Here is a 27556-nt window from a genome sequence, read left to right on the forward strand (position 1 = left end):
GTAATAAATCATTATTTTCTGCGGTTAAAACCTTGTAACGTCGTTCAACGTCCGTGTGCATGAATAATGCATAACATTTGTATTGGGAAATATTGTGCATAATTTCGCGAATGCGCGCTTGTATGAAACTGTGCGCGGTGCACGGCGACAAAAAGAAAATCGGCAACATGGATGTCAACTTCATGGAATTATAGAACGTCTTATTACCACCCATCGGATTACCTAACCCAATGACTTGGTCCTTCGACGTATGATTATGTTAACTTTTACCTCACATACACCAGACGGCTACCGCCATTATTGACGATAATGAAGAAGGTAAAAGGTTTTTCTTAGCGTTCCGAACGATCCTGGTTTCATTCGACGGAGCTGCCGAGGAAATTGCGAGATCCGTTGAAACGAGGAGTGTGCAGTTACTCAGCATCTATAAAGTGTAAATATTTGAGCATTTTGTGACGGGATTATTCTAGTTTCGGAATAAATAGATAAGCAGAAAAAATAATCTATTTTTAGCTTTATAATTCAGCTTCACTTTGTTTAAAAAAAATGTAATTGTTAAAAACTCGTAAAAATGTTTCTGTAAATGTCTCGTTTTAATCAGTATTTTCTTCGGGTATCTTATCGTTGAATAACATCGCTAATTTTTTTTTCTTTTCTGTTCGCTCGATTCTAGACTTCAAGGCTAAAGTTTCGCTATCCATGTACAAAACCTTCTTGTCTAATGACATGTTAGGCTGCATATATTTTCATCTAGACGCGACAGACGCCTTACAACTGTTATTCGTTCGTAAATGTTTGAGACAGAATTTAAACAGTATTAATTGCGAATACGGGTATGCAAATCGCGTATACGAATCCGAATGTCCGATTAGATCGGATTTTTGTAGATCGATCGCTTCGTGAAGTCTCCGCCAATATTCTCACTCGCGAGTGTTACCTCACTTCACACGAATGCGTTATCTGCACGCGAATTAGAAGCGATCTCGGGCGAATGAATAACAAATGACTGCACTTGTTGATATCACTGATCGTTCATATAACCATCTGGTTTTGTATTTCCGTAACCGTAAATTGCGACCAAACGTGGTTCAGAGTCAATAATTTACGGTTCGTAATTCGAGGGTCGATTCGATCCCCGGAATCTTGTATAAATATAAAACAAGTATGCAGACGTATAAATACATATCTTTGCAATTTGAATAATCCGAAAAATAACGCGAGTTATTTCAAGTATACCTTAACTCTTCATTTCTTGATGGAAACTTGAAAATTATTCGGTGTGAACCGAAGTAAATTATTATCCCTTTAGGCTGAACTGAAAGGTCCCCATAAGAATCGCGAATAAGGAGAACAATGACACCATTATCCCGGGGACGTAATTGTTTTTAATGAGAAGTCATTAATTGAACTAAAATGGAAACCAGTATATCGAAGACTAGAACTGCCGATCGAATGACGCATTTACATCCTGCGCTGCAAAATGATCGTGCTAGTTTCCTATGGGCACGAATAAATTAGATGCGTTACGTCCCAACAACATCGGGGATTCACAAATTTAGCAAAAAAACATTGAATTATGCATCGATAAAAAACAGAGAAAAAAAATTGCAAAAAAAAAAAAAACAAAATCGAATCGCAACGCTACTAGAAAAAGAAAAATTATTCGCTTATCAGAATAGTTCGTGGAACCGACAATTTGTTTCGTCATTTGCAGGCCACTGTATACGTAATTTATGCTTCTGCAAAATTCTGCTGTTTTTCAAACTTTGACACTCGTCAGCTTCCTTACCGTTCTGGTGCTTCGAATCAATACCTTGTGTGTGGTAAAAAAACACGCGATCAGATAATTCCAGCACCTACATAGCAGCCTTGGTTGATTTCCAGGAGTTATCTAGGATTACCTCGAAGATGTCAATGGCGACAGAGTTTTTGCCGCCAACTCAGCGAGTTCGGTTAACAGGTTAACACGAATCGGGACACCTTCACACGGAACCCTTCAATCCAGTCATTATCTAGCACCATTTCGCTACTCCTATGCCACCCAACCTGATAACCTCATAAAACCGAACCGAACCAGACCAACTCCGGCTCGTACAGAAGACCGATTCTATCAGACGCCGGAAGTTTGACTCGCAAATGGCTGCGATCGATCAACTTTTTGACCTTGAATCTCCCTCCGCTACAGACTGCACGATGGACACGACGAACCTACGGACGCATCAAAATTAACAATTCCGCGGAGCTCGACGATTAATAATTCGTGACACGAAGATAATTTGTAGGTGTAATCAATCTGTACGTGCAGCTCGCGATTGTAAAATTAGACGGCATTGTCCAACGACACAAAGAGGTCATCCCGAAACTCGTGACACGAACCCCGAAATTTTTCGATATTGCAGCAGGGCCGTTCGATGCTCTCAGCTCCCCTTCCACCCGGGTGATTCTCCAGGGGCTTCCGATTCCAACGTTTACTTCGATCCTACGAGGTGATGCGGTACCTCGGTCACCTCACCTCGAGTCCACTGACCCGAAAATCGCCTCTACTACTCCCACCCGCCTTCGCTGGCAATCAATTATGGCGAACTTTCCTTCGAATGACTTTTTGTAAAAAAACTTCCGATTCGTCAGATGCAGTGAATGAAAATTTCTTCCTCGTATTGCTGTATTAGAATTTTCGATACGCTGTTTTCGATGATTTTAATATTGCATCGAAACTAGTTTACAAGATCGTAAAGACGGAAGAATGAAAAAAATAAATATCGCGTGTATAATCACAGATATATCGTACAATAATTACATTAGCATCGGTGGCGTGCGAACGGTATACAAATCAGCTTATTTTAACTAGTAGGCATAGACCACTCGAGGGTATTTAGTGGGGCGTAATACAATCAATTGTTAAAACCAGTTAGACATGAAAAGGTTAGTTTCAATGGCCTTGAGCAAGAGTTCCACTTGGGCATTTTTACGCCGAACAAACTGACAATCCAAACAATTTAATATTCGAAGGGTTGAGCCTCGTTTCGAATTCCGCACAGATAAGGTCCCGAAGAGGTGGAACCCGGTGCCGTAGGTATTGTGTCCGTTAGGAAGACCGGTGGAACATTCGTTGGAAAGCAAAGCATTTTATGTAACGTATCAACAGTTTGCTTCTCTTGAAATAAAACTGGTTTTTCAGCATGCCTTCGTCACGAGTCAAGAGCGTTCCGTATACGTATACGCATACGTGTATCTACATGTGTCCCATACCATGCGTCCTACCGCGCACTACTCCTTGAGAGATCACGCGTCGATAATTGTTTGCTAAATCATTTGCACTTACGAACACTGGAATACAAAATTAAATATCATAATAGACGTATGATCCCATCTTATGTCATTAATACGTAATGTACCATCCTTATAATCGCAGCGTAGTGGTACGGCACTCGAATTTTTTTGACTCACAATGAGATGAAAATTACGCAAGGCCACTTCTTCTCGCACGCTCGTTTTTGTACGCGTACCTTCATGGATAGAAAAAACGTGGACATCAAAACATTCGTACTTAGGGCAGTCCGGGCTGCTCATTATCTTCTTAGCGAGGCCCCTGACCTCCTCGTTAACGAGTAAACTTCGAGAGCAACGCCACCATCCATTCGATCGATGAACGTAGCGTTGATTAATTATTTTACGCGATTCGAAGACTCGGACACGTGCCTCTCATAGACTTGAATCACGTGGTATCTTACGGGCTCACGTACTTACGCAAGGTGGGATAGTTACGATGTGACGTTATACCGATTTTATTATTAATACTAATGTGCTCTCGATGGTCTCGGTGCCAGGACTAAGACCGATCGTCCTGTATATTCTGTTTTGGTCCGAGCTGAGGTTCAGCGTTTTTATTTTCCCTACATCGAGACGACGAAGGGACAACGGAAGGTCGAATGGCGTCCGATTATTCGTATCGCGAATAACACAGTCGTCGCATCCATTTGAGATGTGAAACTCCGACGAGTAGTTGAGACGATAGTGAGTATATCTCAGCAGGCCATCGGAAATTCGCTCGATGGACTCCGATTCCTCAGGATTGATGATCAATTCAACGACCTCCTTTGACCTCCGGTTGACAGGAAGGCAGCGGCGATCATGTTCGTAGTACGTGAGGTGCTTCGGTACCGAGTCATTGCATATGAGAGGTCCGTGAAACAGACGTGCTCTTGAATAGCGCTAATAATTCCATTGATAATATTATGGCGAAAATGAATATATGTATATGAGCCGATGAAGAAAATGGCTCGTGATTCGTACCAAACTAAACTCGACGGTTGTAGGACAGATTCTGAATTGATTATCGCAGAGAATGAAGTTTTTTTTTCGTCATTTATAGCAAATAGTAACGATGTACAATAATTCTCTGTCTCTGTCGGCGTGCAGGACGTTTCAATTTTTCATTGCCCCGTTTGGAAGGCGTACGTGCCGTTGATGACGTATGACAATTGTTTATGTCCGGTAAAAGACGATCACCAGTATTGCCGATAAATCACTTAGATGGTACCTATGGCGGCAGGAATCGTTGAATATCTTGTGAGCTCTATACTCGCGTTAAACCTTTGGAAATAATCGTCTGATGTCGTTACAGACAATTCGTACGGTCGGTCCAAGCCATTTGCCAACTTTCCAAAGTTAGCGAAACTTCATTTCAGCAACGAGAGCTTAACGCCATTCGCACAAAAACCTAACCCTTACCTTGCCAACAAAAAGAAAATCTCTCCGACAAAATTCATTGGTACAAACGAATGAAGCACTAGATTCTAGAAAAGGGATCCCGCGCGTCCAAGGTCCGAAAGTATCAAAGAAATGTAGATAAACTATTTCACGATTCTTGGGTTACTGCGGGTGTCGTATAATTAGCCCCGCCGTATCGCGTGGCTCCCCCACAGCGACGGTATGTCGAATATTTAGTCAACCACCGGAGTTACGTAGACGTTTTCTGCTGTGCATGCAAATTGTACGATCTTGCCAAGAGAGTGCAGAATCTTCTTTTCCTTTTTATTATCCTTATAGCCACGGCTTGGTATAACTGTTAAAGGGCGGAGGTTATGCAAAGGAATTTCCGCGTCATCTCCGGGTGTATTGCGAGTATTGCATTATATGCTTATTTCAATCGCAAATCCTGAAACACCGTCGTACTTGAATATTGATGAATAGAAACGCTCTTCTAACTTTTTTATTCAATTTTTACTCATTCCTTTTCGAGGCATCGACTCGTTCTGATCAATTAACTTTGGTTACGTACCATGGTACATATATATGCATATAATTTCGGCGAACAAAATTGAAACAGAGAATTTTTCAACACAGGAACAAATTTCTTTCGGTTAATTTTTCCAATCCGCACTAATAATCGATCAGTATCGTTCATCAGGATCAGCTAATTGAAGATGCACACCGTCATCTCAAGTCATCTGTAGTTTACTGCCAAGATTAGCGATATTGCTCCTCGTGATCTTGATTCGCAAAATCATTTCCACGCGTTCAGATCTACCAGCATTGTCCGCCAATATCAAGAGATTGGAGATGTCATTGAATTTTCAAATTCAAATCTCACATTTGACGAGTTTTTTGGTTTGTGATTGTTTCCGGGTTTTCCGAGCCTTTCAATTGTTTTCATTTGAACGATGGATAAAAATGTATCTGCAAAAAGTATTTTTTTTTTATTTTATTGAATTATTCACGAGGCCCGATACTAGCAAATAATTTTTTTCTCGGAATCATCTTCAATCCTGGGGCTGTTTGATTAACACGGGATTCCCGATCGTCCGTATTATAACTCCATACGATCGGTGCACGCACGAACGAACACATTATCATATTTAAACGTGCGCAGAGCGTTCACGATGAATACTGATTTCGAAATAAACCGCAAAACTGAACGCGTCATACTAAGAAATTATCGGCGTTCTAGTTTTTCGCATTCGTACGGGGCTCGCCTGCGTACGTGTGAATTTAAACGCACGTTACACCAAAATTTTATCTATTTTGGAAGCCGTTCATCGTCTCGTCTAAATTTGGACTATCGCTGCGATCGGCAATCGTTAGAACGACATTACTATATATGCGCAAATTTTAGAGTGCAAACACTCGATAAAGTGATTTTCGCACTTGATTATTTCCATAATCAAAGATCGGATTCTGGACGTCACGTACGCTCTCGTCGGCCTATAAATCGATGTCCTCCCTTTGATTATCAACTGACGAGATTCGCGGTGATACCGATATGTGAAACATATTCTGCAGAGACTCGCTAAACGTAAACGGACACAGATGCCGGTTTTCAACCCGCGCGTCGTACGTTCTCGTTAAAAGATCTCAGCACCCCTACAGCAGCAACGAGCGAATAAAGAGAGCAAAAAAAATAAGAAATGACATGTCTCCTGCACCGAAGCGAACAAGGTGCGGCGACCGGTGAGATTTACTGCTCAATTCCTCACCTCGCAAGAAAATATCTGTCTCGCAGCTGCTAATTAGTCGGTCCAGTTTTTTCATTTTTTTTTCCCTCCCCCCCCCCCCCGACTTACCGACGTGATTTAATGCACGTCGCGGTGTACCAAAAATCGAGGAAATGAAAATGACTGGATCGCGCAGCCCTTACTTCCTAAGAATTACAGAAATTTCAGCGAGCCGTGCGGTGAAACGCGAATGGAAACATTTTCGGGGAAAAAAAAAAACGAAGACACTGATTGATCGAAACACTTGGAGTGTTTAATTCCGATCGATACATTAAGCCAATTGTTGAAAACTTGATAATTAACTGAGCTTGCAAAGCGTAAGTTCATGCATCGTACCTGCGTCATAACGACGAAAATTGATGGTTATCGACGTTGGTATTTCCCTGTGTGGAGTAGATTTCGTACGGCAAATTGGTTGTTCTGTATATATATATATATATCGGATAAAATGAGATCATCATATATCGTCGGGAGGCCCTTATCTCTTCGATATCACCTTATCCCCGTATCATCTTCGTGAAGATTCATATCTTCAACACTAACAACCTCAATACGTGACGTTGGAACGTTTGTTGTCGCTTCTGTTTGCCATACTTATTATATTTTTGAAAAGTAATCGCTGCGGGGGTGAGCAAATCTCGCTTTACGAAACGACGGGCCGACATCAGTTTTTAACAGTTGAGCTGGTCAAAGTAATTCGCGTGAGTCGGCTCAATCGTTAATCTCCATCATTCGGTTTAACTGATTCGAGTAACTTGAATTACCCGAAACGTCTGAAAAAATGAATGTCCATCGTCAATTGACGCTAAAATTGCGGAGAAATTAATATCAGAAAAGACTGTCTGATACGCCTTCTAGCTGAACGTCATCTTTTATTTTTGGTTCTGGAACGCAGAACGGTTGAAACAAAACTTAAATTTGCGATGACGCAATTTCAACAAGAACGCAGAACAAGAACGCGGGGAAGGGGTATTCGCCAATTATCCGCGGTGCGCACAAAGCCTTTTAGTTTTAACAATTACATGCCGGGTAGTGTCCAAAATTGAAGACAGCTCGGATAATTGGTGAACGCGGCATTTGAAATTCGAAGAATGAGGCTGATCCAATTTACTCCTCAAGTTTCGAATGCACGCGTATTTTGCAGTCGCATTTTTCGCCGCAAGAATTTCATGACCACGAAAGAGCCAGACACGTTGACGAGTCTCGAACGGAAACTCCGTCTATATTTTTTTATTTATATCGTCTCGATTGAATTCGCGTTTAACGTTCCCTGGGTCACGTAGTGTTAGTATCACAGCGTTAGAATTTCGGTGAATTTCCGTTGTAATTTAATAATAAACAGGTTCCGAATAAATTCTCCGTGTCTAGAATCCACCGTAACCTTGTCGTTACGCAATAGCAGATTTCCCTTAAACCGTGCTACGCGATACACAATTCGTACCGTAACAATGCCTTCTGACCTTGATAGCCCATGTAAAAAGTGAGCGTTTATTCATTGCTCAAAAGTTCGATAATTGGGTCAAACCGGGTCAACATCTTCTTCTTTCGAACCTTTAGTCATTGTTTTTCCGATCACGCGGTATCGTAGTACGGCAAGAATATCAATCGCGTTCTCCTCCTGAACGATACGAAAATTTTCTCTTTTTTTGTCATATCGTAAACTCGTGATAACAACGTTTTTCCTTTTTTGTTTCAGGTAAGAGACTCGTGTGTCTACGGATATACGAAGCATTTCATGTACGTAAGTCTTGGAAAATGGCGGAAACGCATCGGTGAACACACGTGCAATTTCATTCGAGCTTTGAAACCGTACGGAAAAAGTTACAAGGTCTGACAAATTGCATTGATGTGAGTACAGTTTGGGAGGAGAAAAAAAAAAAACTGAAATATTGTAGGCGAATCGAGTATAACTGGGGGGGAAAAAAGACTCCGTCAAAAATCAGAGGATGTACATAATTTTCCATACGTAATTCGTTGATCGTTTGCCAGTGCCAGCAGCCTCTGTTATGTTCTTTTACATCATCGATTGACATAGGTGAGGTTATAAGCTGGCGAATCGACGGCATGCGTTTTAGAGTCACCGCGTTGCATCGGTGCGGCGCGCGTCGTATTCGTAATAATAGTTTAATGGATTATTTAGCTCGAGATGTCGAGACGCTGAGGCGATATCCTCTGTTTCTCGGAGGACTGCAAAACCAGAAACGTCTGCCAGCGTGCGGTTTCACCACCTCCGTATTTAGTCGAGACGTCGCGCGTCGGGGCGCAGCCTCGGGGTCTCTAAATAGTGCGCAAACCAAGCGCTGCCCGAAGCTCGTGTAATAAATTCAAATAAAAATACCTCGACGCGCCCGTGGCCGACCAATCCACAGATCGCGATTTCCAAGTTCAAGAGGGATTGTCTCGAGATGGAAACAATGCTTGCGTAATTATCGCCTCGCCTCTCGCGTTCTCCGAACCAACGATTTACGCCACGCGCTTACTCAACCTGTACTCAAGTCGCTTGCCAGCGTACATGTTATTTTCTGTGCAACTGCACGCGAGTATTAATTTTCGACTCATGCTCAATATTTCGATATCTCCAATGTCGGACATCCGACCGTTTGCCGCTTAGCCACGAAAATATGTATCGGTACCTTCCTTGTTTCTTTTTCTTTCTTTTTTTTCCCCTCTGTCGTCGGCAATTAGTCACGTGTACAAACGACACGTGTTAATTGTTCGAGATGGTGGATGAATTGTGACGTAGGAGGCGACTCTGTGGAAGTCACGTGTGGAAGACATCGAGGCGAAGCTCGGACTTGGCGGTTGACCAAATTTCAAATATCGTATACCCAGCCTTAGAGGCGCCTTGCGCGATTTGGTCGAACTGGATTTTGGAATTTCAGCACAAATATAGCTGGTGAAATATGGTTAATTATCGGTTCGAACCAAGGTGATCTGCATTTCGACCTATCGCGCCGTTTTCTAAACGCTATTGAAATTTGTCGATCCTATTAGCGAAACTCTACCGATTCTGAAATTCTACAAATTTCGATGTTGCAGCTCTGTACGAGCTGGCGTCCTCGATTATCTTTTTTTCTCATCGCGATTATTCTCTCACTGTTGAAATATTTGAAGATCGTTCGAAATCATCGTTCCAAAATACGTTCGCGAACTTGAAATTGAATCAGAAATTTCTGATCGCGTGAATCTGATCGGCACAACTACCCTTCACCTTGCTCACCTGTTATCATCGAGGATCATCAGTCCCGTGATAAAACGATTTGCATTACAACCGAAACAGGTGTATCTTCAACGAATACCTCAAGGTTTCAAGGTCCATGACAAGTTACAGGTGTATCTCACTCGGCGACTTACTATAAATATGCGTCTACTTCGTTTGTCATATACATCGATCAATAATGTGGATGACGAAAGTTTGATGAATCACAGACTCATATGCACTTTACGTACCGCACTGTACGGGAATTCGCGAGCTCTTGAGAATAAAAAATCTACATGATACAGGAGACGAGGATTTTATTCTCACTTCCATATTTCCGCCACACATAGATATGTGCAGCCACGCTGCTAGGCAACCGACGGTACATTAATAATCGTTAAAATTAAGGCGAAGAGACCGCACCCAGCAGTCAACACCCCGTCTACCGCTCGCCGTACGCCAGAATTAACCGGCGCTAGGCGTTTGTAATTTTAGATCCTAAGCGATGCGTGGTGTTTTCGTAGATTTATTTTACACTTTATATACCCAGTTGTATAATGCACACCAATACCAGGGAGAATATTTGAAGATTTGAATATTTCGCCGTATTATCCTGCGTTAAAATTAAAATTCGTAATCAAACTTTCTCTTCGTTACCGTCCGATTTTATAATCTTTTTGGTGTATCGATGTTTTTGCTCGTGGCATAATAAAAACGCGTTCGGTCATACACGGTATGGCACAAGAACATACATATCCACCTGAAATTCGTCGTTGGCCAATGGGTAAATTTTTCGTCAAATAATATCTATCGCGTTTCTGTACACATCTTGTTTTTCCTTATCTTAATTTATCAAAATCTTCCAACGTCCTACTTGCTGTAAAATTTATTTTTTCTTGGTCTTTCGGGTTATCGTGCCACAAATTTATACCGAACCACATCAACATGATTACATGGCAATGAATTTTTCTCAGTAAATTATAGAACAAATATTTAACGACCGTTGCCACACGAGTCTAACGTGGTTACAATTCATTCGGTGAATGTCGGTGACAAATATAACGAGAAATGGTAGGGAACAAAATTTTATCCTCATTTTATTTTTCATCGCTCGTGGGTCGTCCTCAGCTTTCGACTATTATTATCCCCGATTCACCCTCGGCCACCACCGTTTAATGCAGCTGGTGCCACGCGCGTGTGGTGATGGAGACGCGAGAAATCATAGTGTACCTATGCCAAAAGATCGGGCTACGCGACATATATTCTGAGATAATCAGTTGACAGCTTCTCACTGACAATAAAACAAAAACTTTCGCATTCTTACTCGAGAAGCGAGCCGCGAAAGGTATGCTAGATTCTATTTCCGAAACTTGTATTGTTAGCCCCAACCAGATTGACATCGGCAAATGTAGTTTGGCAGTTCGAAATTCCGTGGACAGAAGAATAAAAAAAAAAAAAATCGTAACAATGGTTGGAGTATTCATTTCAAAGTAAAGGAAACCAGCCGAGTAATCCGTATAGAATGTTCAACCAGAAAACAATAAAAATTGAAAAAAAAAAAAAAACAAGGAATAAATACAAATAAGGTGCAGTACGTACCTACAACGATATCAAACAGCATTCCACCGCTATCTACGGTATACATATTCCTCAAACAAATCTCGATGTGCAAACACTTTTTCGAAAGTGGAATCGTTCGTCGACTTACCGAATCGAACGATCACCCTCTCGTATTATAAGGCTATAATTTCATCTTTTGATCACGATGTTATCACGAGCTTAAGAGTGAAAAAAAAAAAGGAAAACTCAATAATCGCTGCCAATATTTATACCACTCGTATAATGATAATAATGATGATAATAATAATAATATTTGTACGAACCCGCGCATTGGTGAAATATTATTTGTGATATACTGTATTATGTATTTTATTCAACGATAAAATGATCTATGTATGCCCCGTATCTTGGCAAGTGTCATTCAACTTGACGTATACTATATAAGTGTAATATTTCTTCGAATTTGTGGGATTTGAGCTTACGAATGTCGCTTTAAAACATCACTGACAAGTATTTCTGTAATTAGGGATTTTATTAACTCTCCAAATTTTGTAATTCTTATTTACATCTTTTTACAACGCTTACCTGTAATTAGGAGAACACATTCAATAGTTTTTCTTTACCGCCGAATCCTGACACACTTTCTGCACAGTTTGGAGGTTTTTGTAGTTTTTACTTTCTTTCCAAAGAGTATAGAGATGATAAGTGATTAGGTTCTTATCATCTGTAATTACAGACATTACCGACGTTTTAAATAACGAGCGGTATTTGAATTGAAGAAAGTATATTTTCTTCACATAGATAATTTTCCTTTCGGGTGAGATTCTGCCACCGTTTTCACTACACTCTCTAATAAATTTTTATGGGCCGACCGAGGTCATGATCATCGATTGAATTTCTTCAATGTTGAGCGCGCAACCTGTATTCATCGTAGCAATGATTTATCTGTAGAAAAAAACGAAAAAATGCACGACAGTAACGTTCGATGTTTTGTAAAATAAGAAAGTGATTTACTCCATCGCAAATGAAAGTGATCTCGTACACGACGTACACGCGTATGTTTATACGCGTAGGCTATAGCGCGTCGAATAAGATATCCTGCAGCGAACCCTAACAATTGTCGGCGAAAGACTTTCTCGTTGGTTCGTCACCTGCATAATGTACCTGATAATGTTACGCGTCCATCGATCGAAAGCTTTTTTTCGCATGATCACGTCGTTACGTTTATCCTTAGATCCGTAAATGTGATTTGAATTACGAATGCCTTGGATTATATTAGATATCGCGAGTGCAGATAGTGTGCCCATATATATCTCTGTTACTTTGCGAGATATGATTTTTTTTTCTTATTTTTTTTTTTTTTTGTCTCATTGGTGACTAGTTACGCTCGGTCATCCGATGGAATAGGTGTAACTATGTATAATATTTAGCAACTTTGATCATGACGTGCGCGTATATTTGCATAGATTATATTAATCGTTAACACGTCCGATATCTCGTGATCAATGGTCGTTGCGTTATGTACGGTGTATAACTTTCGTTGGGTTAAACCATCCAATCAACACCGATATCGGGCTACATTTTCGGGATGTTACAGATTTGATGCGCTGTTTGTTTTACTTTGTGAATATGAACTCACGGGAAGGACCATTACATAGGTCTAATCGTATCGTACAATTTGAAGAAAATTTTAATAAAAAACAGTCACATCGACAGTTCAGATGCAAATTTTGATGTTCGCGGTCTTTGTTCTTATGGTTCCAAACCGAGGAGGGCGAGACCATTTTTTTCGAGTTTTTGTTTATTGTATAAGAGATGATAATCGGCTGACACCATTTTATTTATTTTTTTTATTTATTCTCTCAAGAACGACAGTGTTTATTCATGATGACGTTAACAATAATGATAGTAATAAAGATATTACTTCTCGCATCGGTTTTCACGAAAAGCGCATCCTCATTTGTCCTACTTCAGTTTCTCGAAATTTCCATGATCATAAATTTAACGAGTGACAATCTCAATACTCACAAGTGATCAATTTCTTCTTTGATGTTTATGTGGTACAAATAAAGATTCCGTTATCGCTAATAAGGAGCATTGTTCATCGAATCCTCTTGATAAAAAATTTGGACTTCGCTTTCCTTTCCCTTTTTTTTTTTCTTTGCATTATCGGAGCGACTCCGCGGCCCAATGATGAATAGTGTTAAATAATCTAGGATAAAATGATTTCGATGGGCTTGATATGGATGTTGAAACGAAATTCGGATCTACGTTCTATTAAATCGATACGTCGGTATAAATGTACAGGTCGAGTGTGATATTTTTATTTTTCTACACGCGTTGGGAACATGAGTGTAATATTTTGTCGTATCCGGGGTTCATCATCCGCTCCCGAATATCTGAAAAGAAGATCTACCGAACGTTTGCCACATCGCGATAGGGTATCAGTCGAAAGTAGACGCTGTCTGGAAACAATGATCGTGAATTTCGCCATATCACGTGTGATTTAACTCGATTCGATGGGAGAAATATTAAACAAATTTGAACATAACGGTAATTTATTCGCGGCGAGCATTATCGATAATAGATTGCGGAATGCGGGTCAAGTTTACGGGACTTAACCGATATCGCTGAAAAATAAACGAGTACACACATTATCGTCTATTGTTTCCTGTTTTTTTCTAACATATTTATCTCCACTCGTTTTATCATATTCTTTTTTTTCTTTATTTTTTTTATTTCTTCAATCTGCAATTGTACGACGCGCGGTCGGCTGACCCGATAAAAATTGAGGATCTAGAAGCGACCTCGCAACAATATGGCAGTTATCGTTCGGTCGACCAATAAAACACTTCCTCCTCGCGGAGTTTCTCAATCGGAAAAAAATAATCGAACAAGTCTACTGAATTTTCACGAACATGATCGATTCACTTGAAATGTATATACGGATAAACGCGTTACATCGCGTCTGATTTACCAACGAACAATCAGGGGCACCACAAGTCACGGTAACGGACCACAACCTAGGTAGCCAAGAATTTCAATTAACCGTGTTAAATGTTTAATTGACATCGTTCCACATCCTTACACCGATACTTCGGTTTAACAATTTGCGACCAGCTCGTCACACGACGCACTACTAATTACGTTACCGTGCAACGGTTTGTCGATGTCATCGGCACACCTGATTGCATAAATTTGACAAAGAAATTCATGTGAATTTCTACGATCCCTATCTCGAAATCCAACATTTTTCGCATGATATTCGCTCTATCGGTCAATTCTCAGTTCGGCCGCGAGGTGTAGCCGGTTAAAAAGTTATCGGTGTGTGTAAGTTACAGCATTTTCGTGATGTAACTCGATAGCGAGTCGACGCACGACGATGGCTGGAGAAACAAAATGTGCATCGAATCGAATAAGCGAATGGAGCAATCGATTGTTGTTTTTTTCGTTTCAATGTTTTTTCACTCCTCTTATTTTAATGACAATGGATTTAGCGTCCTTGATGGCGATTTAATTCGATCCCATTTCGCTCTATTTTATGAAAAGGCTCTCAACTTCCGACAACCTCGGCCTCGTCGCTGCGCTATGTATAACTTTTCAAGTTTTTCTCTTCACTCCCACCAGTTGTTACGTCGGCCGATGAGAAAAAAAAATTACATTGCCAAATTTCCCAATATTATATATGATCGTAGTGATAAAGCTTTAATCATGTAATAGTTAAAAACGTTAAGAATTTGAGGAATTCAATTTCTTGTAGCCCACGAGTATTTTTTTATTTTCTGTTTTTTTCACCCGAAGATTTTATCGAGTTTGACGAGTAAATATTTGTTGAAGTAATTTGAGCTTCATGACCTACAGAGATGTGAAGTTGCGATTTTGAGATAGGGTGATCGAGAGAAGACTTCGATAACGTTAACTTTCTAAAAAAAAAATGTAATCTCGTTACCGCCGCACAAAATAACGTATCCGAAATTATTCGGAACGCGCCATTGTGGCGTACGTTTTTTATTTTATCTTAATTTATTTATTTACTTATTTTATTTTTTTTTTTCGCATTTCTAAGGACGATTTCGAAATACCGCGGATCTGAAATTGCGATAAACATTTTCCTATACATACGTACCTATTTTTAAATAATATACGACGTGGAAAATTTATTAAAATTTCAAGAGATAATCGCCACAAATTTCAAACAACATTGCTCCTATAACGTAGTACGCGAGTAGAAGCGATACGTGCACCGAGATGAAATTCTGCCAACTCGCGAACGATGCTATTTCTGAAAGCTCATATCCCTACAACTTGCCGCCTCACGTCGCGTACGTGTACACGTCGTTCGTCCCAACGGTGACAGATGTCCGAAACCAGCCCCGCGGACTATGTACAACGCCGCTACGATGACGTCTTATGGAGATGCTGCGTATCACCCGATGCCATTGCGTCACCTCCGACAACATCGGGTCATCGCGATATCGGCGGCGTTACAGGGCTGCAACTTCTGACGACGAGTGTGTTCTCTTCGTTTCGTCACCAAAAATTTCCTAGCCGCGTCACTTTTCCGGGGCGTCGGAAGACCGCACCTGTGCGCATTGTTACCACCGATAAATTAAACCTTCTGGTGGTATTTTTAAATCACTGTCTGGCCCGTTTATGTTTTCTTACGTTTCGTCACAACGGCGACGTGCCAATCAACGTTGACACGCGCAGTTCGCAGCCTCGTGACCGACGAATCTCTTTCGACCGTACTCGCAGAATCCGAACGTGGATAGGTCTAGAAAATACGATATTGGCGGCACTGCGTCGTTTACTCAACGTCCGAGATTGCGGCGTACCTTCGTTGCTGCGTGATTTGTGTGGATTTTTGATGTATAGATCGTAGACGTCTTTAGAATATCGCGAGTAAGACAATGACGATTTAGGAAAGATAAAAAAAAAAAAACACTCTACGTTTCACCGAAATATACGTTACAGTTTCTACAAAATTATTGGTGCTAGTTTTTGGACGGAACGTACCGTGCGTATGCATGTTCAGAAAATCAAGTTGCACGGACACATGTTAACGGTGCTTAATTTGTTTTTACAACTACAAAACTACATATTTTTTGGCACCAATTTCGCAAAACAAATGCTCCGCATAAAAATTGCTGAAAATAGATTCTCTCGGTAGATTCTTCACTTTACTTACGAGTGTTGGATACAATCGTGTATACGCTCGCTAAATAAAAAAACTGACGAAATGCTCTCGACCGTTCTTGATTAAAAAGTGAAATTTCTTCGAGTCTGATTTTCAGATCGGCCGACGTCTGTTTACATCGCTCGTTTAAATATACACAATGCGCGTGTACGCTTACGTTGTACATATTTGGATCGAGAGTAAAAAATGCACGTGACGTACGGTCGCGGTATCTCGTGGGTTATTTGTCCAGAGTAAATCGCTTTAATCTTTTCCACGTTTTCCACCAACAAATTCTTGGGTAATCTGCGCGAAGTATGCAGCCCCATCCGTACGGATATCTGTGAAGACGATGTACATCCTAAGAGTTACAATTTTTATCGAATCTGATGTGAACCGCGGATGCTCGTGAATATTATATTATTAGCGTGATTATAGAGTTATAGGAGAGTCCATCGAATTTCGAATCGCATTTGGCACAAACGCTGCGAACGCAGCAACCGTTTCCTAGAAGGCAGTAAAGATCGGGAACTTACGAGGGTTTAACGCGGTCCCGGGACTTTTGCCAACATCGTCTACACCGTGCAAACAGACATCGGCGACCCACGCGCAACTCGATCCCGCAAACCGAATTAAAGAGTATTAAATAGTCTCCGCGTAAAAAGGGACTCGCCCTTGAACCTAGGATGGTTCAATTTGCGAGAGACTTTTATTAGGTAAATCCACCGTCCATTACCCAAAGGTGTATACGTTGCTCGGAACCCTTCGCGATTGGACGAAAGCACGTTTCGAACGTCGACGTGTTTTCTTCTCTCGTTCTTCACGCGTCGCCCGATACCAGGACGCGATCTCCTCCTCCATCCGAGGATCAAGAGTGAGGACAACATCGGGTAATTAACAAGGTCACGCGTCTCTGCGTAGGTGGCCGAGTACATACGTTATAGTGAAACCACCGTACTGCGTAATTCGGTTGTAAAAATTCACCGGACGACGTACGCGGGTTTTCGTATCGCACTATATCCACTTATCCGTGATATGCCACCTAAATGTGCATGTGTTTACAAAAATAGTGAACACGTGCCTCCCACACGCGTAGGATAGTCGGTTTTATCCGTCAGCTGAGCTCACGCTTAGCACACACGTGTCATCGTTCTAAAATTTCTCGTCGACGTGTATATATATGTATGTAAACTCTACTTTTGTCGGAGGTGCGTATCGGGTCACGATGATAATACGCGACGATATGCCGTCCCACACCTTGGCCAAACAGCGAAACGGCTGCAGCTATAACCAAAAATATAATATATATTCAGATACAGCATACGTTTATAATGCGACACCGTTGAGAAATTGTTTCCATGTACTAAATTCGAAAACCTTTCGTTCGATAAGGCCGACAAAATAATTTATATAATTGACGTATCCTTGAAAGCGGAAAATAATTACATTATGGAAGAAAGGGAGGTGATAACGCGGTTATCGTAGGATAACAACCGCCACTAACGTCGGGCACGTGCATCTTGAGGTGTTCAAGAACGATCTACATATATATGTATGTGTGGTTATCGATTACTTTTATTGGCAGTTGTCGATGGCATTCGTTAAACATTTGTCTCGCGTGTACCGCGAACGAAACAAAGACGAAATGAGGATCGCTAACGGCGAGACCCCGTCGAAATGTTGAATTTTCATTCGAGCTGATCGATAAACTTTTTTTTTGCCGCTATTATAGATTCTAATTACCGGGTTAAACGGTGCGCCGCAATCGTTACAAGGATGATTATTATCCGCGGGGATATACAATGAATAACAACAAACAGATATAGATAATCTACGAGCGACCGTGGTGACAACCACTTGTTGGGTTCGAGTACGTATACATATACATATATGTATATCGACGTGAAACTGACCACCGTCAATCGCAAGCGGCAAATTTCCAATCCAGTTTATACGCAATTCGAATTTTCACCGACTACCATAAAAATTGCAACTTTCGATTTTTACATATTTTATGTAGCCCCACATTGCATTTCAGAAGCAAGTGCGGCAGTTGTTTGCGTCGAAGTACCTCTGCCGATAAATACGTGCGGGGCTATCATTGCGTGAAATGTGGCTGACTATCAAGAAATTCGCACACATGCTGCATACGTCACAATTTCGACGCGCCATTGTCGCCAAACACATAGGTACATATAATAAGGCGAGCCCCCCGCAGCTAAATGACTCTATAGCGTGAAATATCTAAATTGAGGCAATGCACGCGGCATTATACACCTTATCGTCTGACTCAAAGTAAACCAGCTTGGATAAAGTTTCGGCGACGGGAGTGCAGTAAATAAGTGTTTGATCTTAATCATCGCAGAAATTAATATCTCGCAGTCGCGACGTTCCGGGTCGTAAAAAAAAAATATTCTGTGACACATATCGGCTGTAATACGGGTTGGATTCCTCGAACGTGGGAATGTGACTCCGAAATTTCTTCTACTTTTTTTTTTTGTTTTTGTTTTTTTTGTTTGATTTCAAATTTGTTTGATTTTCAAACGTCGGTGCGTCACCGTCGTCGATGGCGAGCTCTTTTCGCGACTAATACTCCCTGGATTTAGTGAACCGAGATGACACGGTGACGTATAAATAGAATTCTACACGTGACGAGAGGGGAATTTTGTCTAGTGATCGTCGGGGACGTTCGTAACGTCATCCACCAAAATTATTCCAGATCATCGTCCCGTGATTTTTCGGCCGATTCTAATGCATCGGATTTCGCTGTATGATCGCGGAATTTGTTTTTCTTCATCCCGCGCATCGTACGGACACTCTTCGGATCACCTGTACATACATCGAATTCCCCCGAAATTGAGTCCGAAGTTAGTCAATGGTGTGGGTGAGGCAAACAAAATATCGGTGAATTCAATTTATCGTTGAATACTGGTCTGACCACCGGCGTCTCTCTCTCTTAAATATATATCGACTCTCGTGAAGCCGGTTTGCTTATCTCCCTACGCCTCGTGGTTATGGAAAATTTCAACCCAGAAAAGTAAATTAAGATTCCCGTCTGAAAAACATTGTACAAATTGAGGATGCGCCCATTCAATGGTGATAAAGATAATATTATTATTCGAAGTTTTTACAATCTCCTCCACTGAAACGAACAAAAGAAACAAATTTTTCCCTCTTTTTTTTTTTTTTTCAACTTGAAATACGATAAACCTATTTATACGGCGTGTATGTTAAGTACTCGTTATAGGTAAATGTATGTACGCATACTCGTGTCTATCATCGCGAAAATTATTCGCAATATTTTTGCGGCGCAATATTTGAAGAAAAATCTTTTTCGTCTGAATACTTATTGTCAGATGTATACGCGTAAGTCGAATACTTGCGCTAATTAGAAAAGAATCTTCAATAAAATTCCTCTGTTTTTACATCGAATGGGATGGCAATAAGTTTGTTTGAGCCGAACAAAGTCCTGCGTGTACGTCAGCAAATACAATAAATGATAATAGTAGCCAGTTCCATCGCCGAAAAACCGGCATACCTACTTATTTTCACTATATTTGCATTCTATCGCGTTCCTCTAACACAATCACTTGTAATGTACCAAATGTTAGAGGAATACCGTCAGATTAGAGGAATTTCACCTAAAAACTAGAGTATATACAATCCTCCTATTTTAGAGGAAAATATACTAATAATGAGTATAATATATACCGAAAATTAGTACGCCGGTTTTTCGATGATTATTATCACTACGATTCGAGGGCTGCAGTTTAGTCACAAAAACACCTCAGACTCGAAGATGCGTGGAGTGATCGAATTTTCGTGTCGTTTCAGAAAATCCATGCAGAATGCAATGAGCTTTCATATAATTATGCATGTCTACGTGTACCCGAGGTGTTTTAAATCTTGGGTAAAATTTTTGTCACGATGACTAGATTAATTAATACATCTATATAAATCTATGAGATCAACGTTGGCGGAGAAAGAGGGGGAAAAAAAATAAAAAACTTAATCCATCACAGTAATTTAAATCACGTTTATAACACGCCTGTTCAATAAAAATCTGTTATTGAAGTTTCTTCTGAAGGTGCACGCGTGGCATGTGATATCGTTGGATTCCGCGTCTGTTTTTATTACATCGCTAATTGTATGTGTTATTATCAGATTCTATAAGCGTGACATAGTTATATTTAATCCAGAAAATTGTCGCAATTTACGGTGGCCTCCTATATATTTTCCTCGGGTTTTACAATCGCTTGAACAAACGAATAGAACGTGTGAGAAGCTTTCTTTAATGCGGTATCATATCAAACGGTACAGAAATAGAATTTCAGAAAATCCCGTCGAATCCTTCGCGGCATGGAAATAAAAGTGACACGTATAATTAGGTCGGAATCTTACGCGTATTTAGAACGTGAGTTCGACGAAAATGAACGTAGCGAAAAAAATTAGAAAAAAAAAAAAAAACCAAAAAAAGTCATCGAGTGCATCGCACAGAAGGTGTGGCGGCCTGAATATGATCGTATAATCGTAGGAAGCCACGAAGTCAACACCGACTTTTATACATACCGGAGGTCACAAATAGTTAACCTACACTTTAAAGACCCTAAATCAGCGTAGGCGAACAATTCTGCACGTCGAGCGCTACGTAAATTGAAATAATTAACGACCGACCATCGCTCCAACCTACGGTGCATTACCTACTGCGACTGCACTCTACGACGGATGCAGGGCTGTTGAAGCAGTGAGCCCTTAGCCTTCGTTGCAACTGATTCTCGCGCGTCCGCGAAAAAGTCGGCTTTTCCATCGTTCGGCAAACGGGTAAAAAAAAAAAAGGATCGTGCCGACACCTTCGCTCCGTGTAGAACAGACTCCGTATGTACGCGAGGCGCCATCGAGTCACGAGAAACGATTTGAAAAATTAAAAATCATCGGTCATGTCACGAGACGCGCGCCTCTTCATACGTAATCGCGTATATCGTACATTTACATATTGTTCACCGGTATAACTCGTATTGTGATTCAGTGATTGCGCCCCGAATGAACAAACAAAACTAAACCGATCGCACGACGTTCATTTCGTTCGAGGAAATCAAGGAAAAAATAATGCACGTAAACGACACCAATTCCAAAAGTAATTCAACAATTATTATCACTTTTTTCAACGAACGAATATGACGCGAATGCGCCAACTTCGTTGATTCGACGAATGTGGGGTAAAACTCGAAAATCGTGCAATTTTTATTTGAGATTTTTTTTTCTTATCAAAATTGAATTCGAATATACTTGCACGTGAAACTCTACTTTCCTGGATATATCTGTTTGACGTATTTTCTGTTATATTTATTTTATTTTTCTTACATTCGTCATTTCGCATGATTTACCAAAATGAGTTACGCGTTTCGTTGCGGCTTGATGGGCTTATTTGCGATGCGTAATTTTGCTGCTTCGTGTTTACAGGTATAACACGTGTGTCGTGCAGGATTTTACGAATGGAAGTTATCGTATGGATGACTCGAAATTTGGTTAACAAAAATAAAGAAAGAAGAAATAATCTCGTATTTGCTTTCACTCAATGTCGTTTTAGACTCCGCGGTAAAGAGATGAATTAAATTATTACATAAAAATTGGAAAGGAGGGGCGGGCGGATGTTATCCCTGTGGAACTTTGAAAAAAATTTCGGAAATTGTTCCGGCATGTGAAAGTCGAACTTTCCAACTGCAGAGCGATTTCAATTGCAGGTGTGAAATTTAGAGGAATTGGATCAAGACACCGGTAGACCGACGTAATTGATTTGCGAACGGAAATCTACGTCAGATAATTGGGATCGCGAATTCCCAATTTGTTCTGCAAATAAAACCACGCTCTCTTCGCGTTACTGAAAAAATCTAAAAAATTTCGTCGACTTGTGCTCATTGTACATTCTCATTCAAATTAGTCCGCATTCCTTAATTTACCTGAAAGCCGTCGCTGAGTTAATGAACCATCTGCATATGCGTATAGTAAGTAAATATGACGTCTATAGAGTTTTGACGCAATCGGGTATACTTATAATAATATTCGTATCGCGGTTAATCTAACGAGACGATAACTGGAGGCGGTACACTCGGCCGTACAATATCGATACTTTTTTTTCTAGTACTCGCGAGCTATATCTATTTTTTTATTTTTTTTTGTTTTTTGAAGTCAAGTTTGACACATATTATTGCTAGAAATATTCTGTGTACGACGCTCCGGCGATTGCATTACCCGGTACTCGCATGTTTATTTCCGCGCTCGTGTTCGTTCGGGGGATATAAAATTACGCCAGGAATTATGGAGGGATTAAAATTCATCCGTCTCGCATCGAAAGATCGGGAGTGAGTCGGACGAATGTCATCGTTGAGAAATCCTTTTATTTCTATAACGATCCTTTACAATAGGATATCGCGTCTCGATCGTCGAAATATATACCCCTCTTCTTCGCGACGAACGCCTGGTATTCATATCTTATCGAAGATCTTTACAAAATCTATATAAGGGAGGGACATTGTTTCGGCTACTGCCAGTTATGAGACGATCTTTGTTACGATCCATTCCATCCTCCGCAAAGTGACTGACTGCCGCAAGTCGAGTGGATCGATCGATGGTAATTCGGCGGGTCATTGAAATCGTTGGTGCTCGTTGTAATAGTGAAAATCGTGAGAAAAACCTCAGCAGGAATGTGAGAAATGCATTTACCCCGTGATCTCAACACGTGCGGATGCGAACTGTGCTCTGTCGGATAATATGTGAATTCATGAGAAATATTATTGATGCAAAAATCCATCCATCGACTGGAAGTTTTATGAATGACCGTTCGGTCCGTCGACACCCTTCCATTCGTTCTGCTACATTGGAGCTTTTATAAAAATTTCCTAGGGAAATCATATTTTAAGCAAACCTTTTCTTATACGTCGAAATACTCACGATGCTAATAGAAGCCGTTTCGGTAGAACATTCGAGCGCCGGTAAGTTTTTCGTTTTCCACATTTGACAGACATTATTCGAGGTATCGCAGCTGGCAGATGCGATTTGAAAAATGATCCCTATTTTTGACGTGCGAATTTCGAAAGTCAAATGTATGCGTGCGTACGTGTACTTTGTACACGTATGTAATTATCGTTCACATGGGCACATGAACCTAAGATATAGAGCGCATTCCATGAGTTTTTCATCCCACGCTATACCTTGTTGTCGCTACCGTTATCGAGGGCGTGTTGGTATCACAGATTGTCGATTATGCCGGACGTCATAGTTGGATTAACGGACAGTTATCAAAATCCGTTGATTATGTTCGATAGCCACGATCATAAATCATACACGAAAACCGTTCGGAAATCTGGATCGAAATGCGGACCGACAATAAGCGTTACGAAGTAGTCGACACATTACGGCTACTTCTATTTTCTATCTCTTTGAATTTATTTACTTCGATTACCGCTAATTGAGAATGAGGAAACTTGGATGGATTTTACAGAGGAGTATCGTCGCGTCCTCACATTTGTGGTAATTAAAATAATGGTCATCGGGAAGAATGAATAAAAAAGGAAAAAAACACTATCGAGCCGATCTTCACGTTATACAACCATAGGTGCAGTGTGATAATATGGCGAATTAATTATTTTAAATAAAATTCCCCATGTCGTATATTTATAAATGTCAAGTCTATATCGGTATCACGGTAGATATATTACCTACCGGTACGCGACAGAAACAGCAGTTATAAACGATTTTACGCAGGCAAAATCGCTCCGATATTTTCCCATTATCTCGGGTAAATGAAAGTATTGTATATTTATTCATATGAGACGAATGTACAGGGAAGAAAAATATGTGAGCAAAGATGTCGGTAAGGCGAGTAAGGTGTTATATACATCGCGCGCGTGTCTCTATACGAGATAACATAATAATTACATAAATAAATACCAGCTACGATCGCGCGGTTGCGAATTATAAATGATTTGAAAATCACGCGATTATACACCTCGCTCGTTTCATTGCACAATGTAACGCCGTGGGTACCTGTAACATATGATAATGTATATATGTGCCGATTGTTTGCTCAGCGATTACATGAAAGTAGAAAAAAAGAGATCCAGAAAATTCTGGTACATATGACAATAATACGTATGCGCGAAAGGGATCGGTATTCATATAATCTCTAACTTACGTTAGACGCCATTAATCATCGTGCCGAGAAATCGTTGCTTTCGTGCTTCGAATCGTTTAGTTAATCTAAATAGGCAGGTATCACATCGTAATTACAACTCTTATAATGCTCTCTGTACGATCATGACATTTAATAGAATTAATTCCGCGCTGGTTTCTTCCGCGGCTTGGGATACGCCGGAAAAAATACACGTGCATGCGTAATGCTCTCGCGAACCTTTGACGTCCTCTCGATACTGACTAAGAATTTCATTTTTCACAATTATTATCGATTTTCGAAAAATTTTTCGAAAGTCTCAGCGTTTAGGGGGAGCGAGGGGGGAACGAAAATTTAGGATTGCAAGACTGATGCTTAAATATTGTCGAATGCATCAGGATTTCGGTGTAAGCTCCTTGCCTGATTCTTGTCCAATAGCAACACCCGTAACATTGCATAAAAGTGAAAGAAATTTTTCAATTATTTCGACGATAATTATTAACCCGTTCTCTATTTTATGGTTTACAGCACAATCGATATCCACCAATGACGGCGGGGATGGAATTCAAGGGAAGGACAACGACACCGGTGAGTCATGCGGTTACACATATTATACGATTAAAATTTTTCTTTTTCCAATTTTTTTTCTTTTTTTTTTTGTGTACTTGGTTGTGAAAACCATGTATTTTCTGCTCCGAAATAGGTTAACGATTGATGTAACCTTAGGTTCAATCTCGGCGTGAAAGCATTATTGTAGCGTGAGTTATTAATGATACTTAATCGGTCACATCGTGACCTGCAGTTATTTTAAAACGAACAACGATAGTGCGATGCTATATTTATCGAAAAGTATGCGCTCTCGGTGTGATGATTTATTTTTATCGCTCTCGCGGAAGTGTTCGGCTATAATGCCGTTCGCATACAAATTAACTGTCGCAAGTTATCGGCGTGATATTGTAAGTTCGCGGATAATAACGGCGCTATTCTTCGTCCAGACGCCAAAGTATAAGTATATCTCTGTATGCGCGATTGTCATGCAAAGCGAACGACGGCGTTGCTTTTTTGAAACACCCGTTTCTTGCCAGATAATAGTGTTAACGAAATTTTTCTAAAGTCTGCATTTTCTTAGCATTTCGGTTGATCATACGCAAATTTTTAGTAATTTGCCTCGTAGGTGTAATTAAGTAGTCTATCGGTTACACGATTCATTGTGACCATCGCGTCACGCCTAAGTTTTATACAATATGAAAAAAGCTCGTGTTAAATTGAAAAAACATAAGAAAAGATCGGGGAGAAAAACAGATGAAAAGATGAATACCCATTCTCCATCTTAACCCGTCTGTCCGCGTGTGATATTGGAAAGAAACAAAACATAAATCATGAAAAAACAAACATTTCACGTACCGCAGATTGATGAAAAAATATTCTCGTTTGAAAATAACCGCAGTTCGGTGTTATTCTTCTTTTGCATTATAAGTCGGTTTCTCGCGCCTAATTTTTAAACGCTCGAGCCGGTAGACCTTCTTTGTGACATCCGTCGCATTCTGTCGCGACTCTTATACGTGGTATACCGGGCTCGGTAACGTTGCCTACAAGTCAGAGATCTGCAGGACAGCTCGGATAAAATTTCTTACCATATACGGATGCTACGTGTTACCGACCAAAGAGCGAGGTATCGATAAGACCGCCGCTAGTTTCGCTGCTGCTACCGTCGATCAATTTATCACCTGACACTCCAGCGGTATCAGGTGAATTCACCTGTTACCTACATCGGTAGAAACCCAACGCAGGTGGAGTTACCTTCTGAGTATCTTACCTGTGGACGAAAAGTGTGTGTGCAGGTAACGTTAACCTGATCGGTCACTCGACGGCGATGATATCTGAAACTTGCGACAGATATCGATACCGATCAATTCGAATTACGGGTAACGTTGAGACTCGCGGAAAAGTGGAGAGAAAAAGAAAAAAATATTCTTTCGATTAAAAATTCAGCATTTTCTCGGTATTGCTTGAAAATACCTATTAGTTTGAAATACCAGAGATCGCACAGTTGCCAGATGATTTTGGCAACTTGTTGTCTCGGTATTCGGTAGCTCGTCTGCAGACAGAGTTGGCGGAGGTTTTCTTGTTGGTAGCCAAAATGAGCGCAACGTGCGAATATTATAGATGTATAATAATGTCTGGGTATATTCTATTATATTCGTAATATTTATTATCCCCTAATATCAATATTAACTGCCGTGGTTCAATTGTCATTTAACCTTTTGTTTCAAGTAGCAATCAACATTAGTTTATAGTTAGATGTACGTCTCGAGCGGCAGCGGCAATAGCCAAGTCACAGCCAGCAGCTGCTGATGCTGCCGCTGCTTCCTGGAGGCACCCGACTAGCACGTGACTACCACACAAAGACGAAAACCATTTGCCAAACGGCTCAAGTCAGCAGCTAAAGCTTTTAAAGAGAGTTACCAGACTACGAAGTTTGCCGTGTAAATATCACCTCAATTATTTGCGCCCACGATCACGCATGGTATACATAAGGCAAGCGTGAGGGCAAGCGCTTATTATTTACAGCTTTGGCAATTAGCGATTCGACTGCGAAAATTATCAATTCAAGAAGATTTGAATTGTTTGTTTTTTTTTTTCTCCAATAAGATTACGTAGATGTTGAAAATCCAAGCGTCTCGTGTCACCGTATACCGAGACGTTTCTGTGCGTATAGAAAAAAAAAAGAGAAAGAAAAAAAATTCATCACTTTGGCAGGTTTTACGTTCGACGAGAAACCGATAAACACTCGAGAACTCGAAAAAAATATATACCCGCGCGCGTCTGCACGGCGTGAAAACATGGCGTGTGCAATTATTTTCATTATTCCCGCAATGAATATATAGGGACCACTAAAACTGGTGCCTATCATCACAAATATCACCTTCGCAACACCTGATCAAACAACATTCGTGATC

General features: G+C 40.5%; 2 protein-coding genes across 11 annotated transcripts in view; one reads left to right on the forward strand and one right to left on the reverse strand.

Annotated features, from left to right (window-relative positions):
* The window catches only part of LOC105692096, a 109952-nt gene that overhangs the window by 37931 nt on the left and 44465 nt on the right, over positions 1-27556 (forward strand). For 4 of the 8 annotated variants that reach the window (XM_012411084.3, XM_048650264.1, XM_012411085.3 and 1 more), the window contains exon 2: positions 25125-25184. In XM_012411084.3, the coding sequence (XP_012266507.1) occupies positions 25125-25184 (60 nt within the window). Of the gene's footprint in view, positions 1-21293; positions 21564-22965; positions 23419-25124; positions 25185-27556 lie in introns of those variants that run through there. The other 4 variants (XM_012411087.3, XM_048650267.1, XM_048650268.1 and 1 more) reach the window with 3 other exon arrangements.
* Positions 1-27556, reverse strand: part of LOC125499929 — a 73825-nt gene that overhangs the window by 37113 nt on the left and 9156 nt on the right. Inside the window, exons 1-2 of one of the 3 annotated variants that reach the window (XR_007276981.1) lie at positions 11293-11363; positions 271-424 (exon numbers count right to left, since the gene is read on the reverse strand). The exons of 1 other annotated variant lie outside the window; for it this stretch is intronic. The gene's annotated coding sequence lies outside the window, so the exon portion shown is untranslated. Of the gene's footprint in view, positions 1-270; positions 425-11292; positions 11412-27556 lie in introns of those variants that run through there. One more of the 3 variants, XR_007276978.1, reaches the window with a different exon arrangement.

The sequence above is a fragment of the Athalia rosae genome, chromosome 2 (assembly GCF_917208135.1).
Source record: "Athalia rosae chromosome 2, iyAthRosa1.1, whole genome shotgun sequence".
Lineage (NCBI taxonomy): Eukaryota > Metazoa > Arthropoda > Insecta > Hymenoptera > Athaliidae > Athalia > Athalia rosae.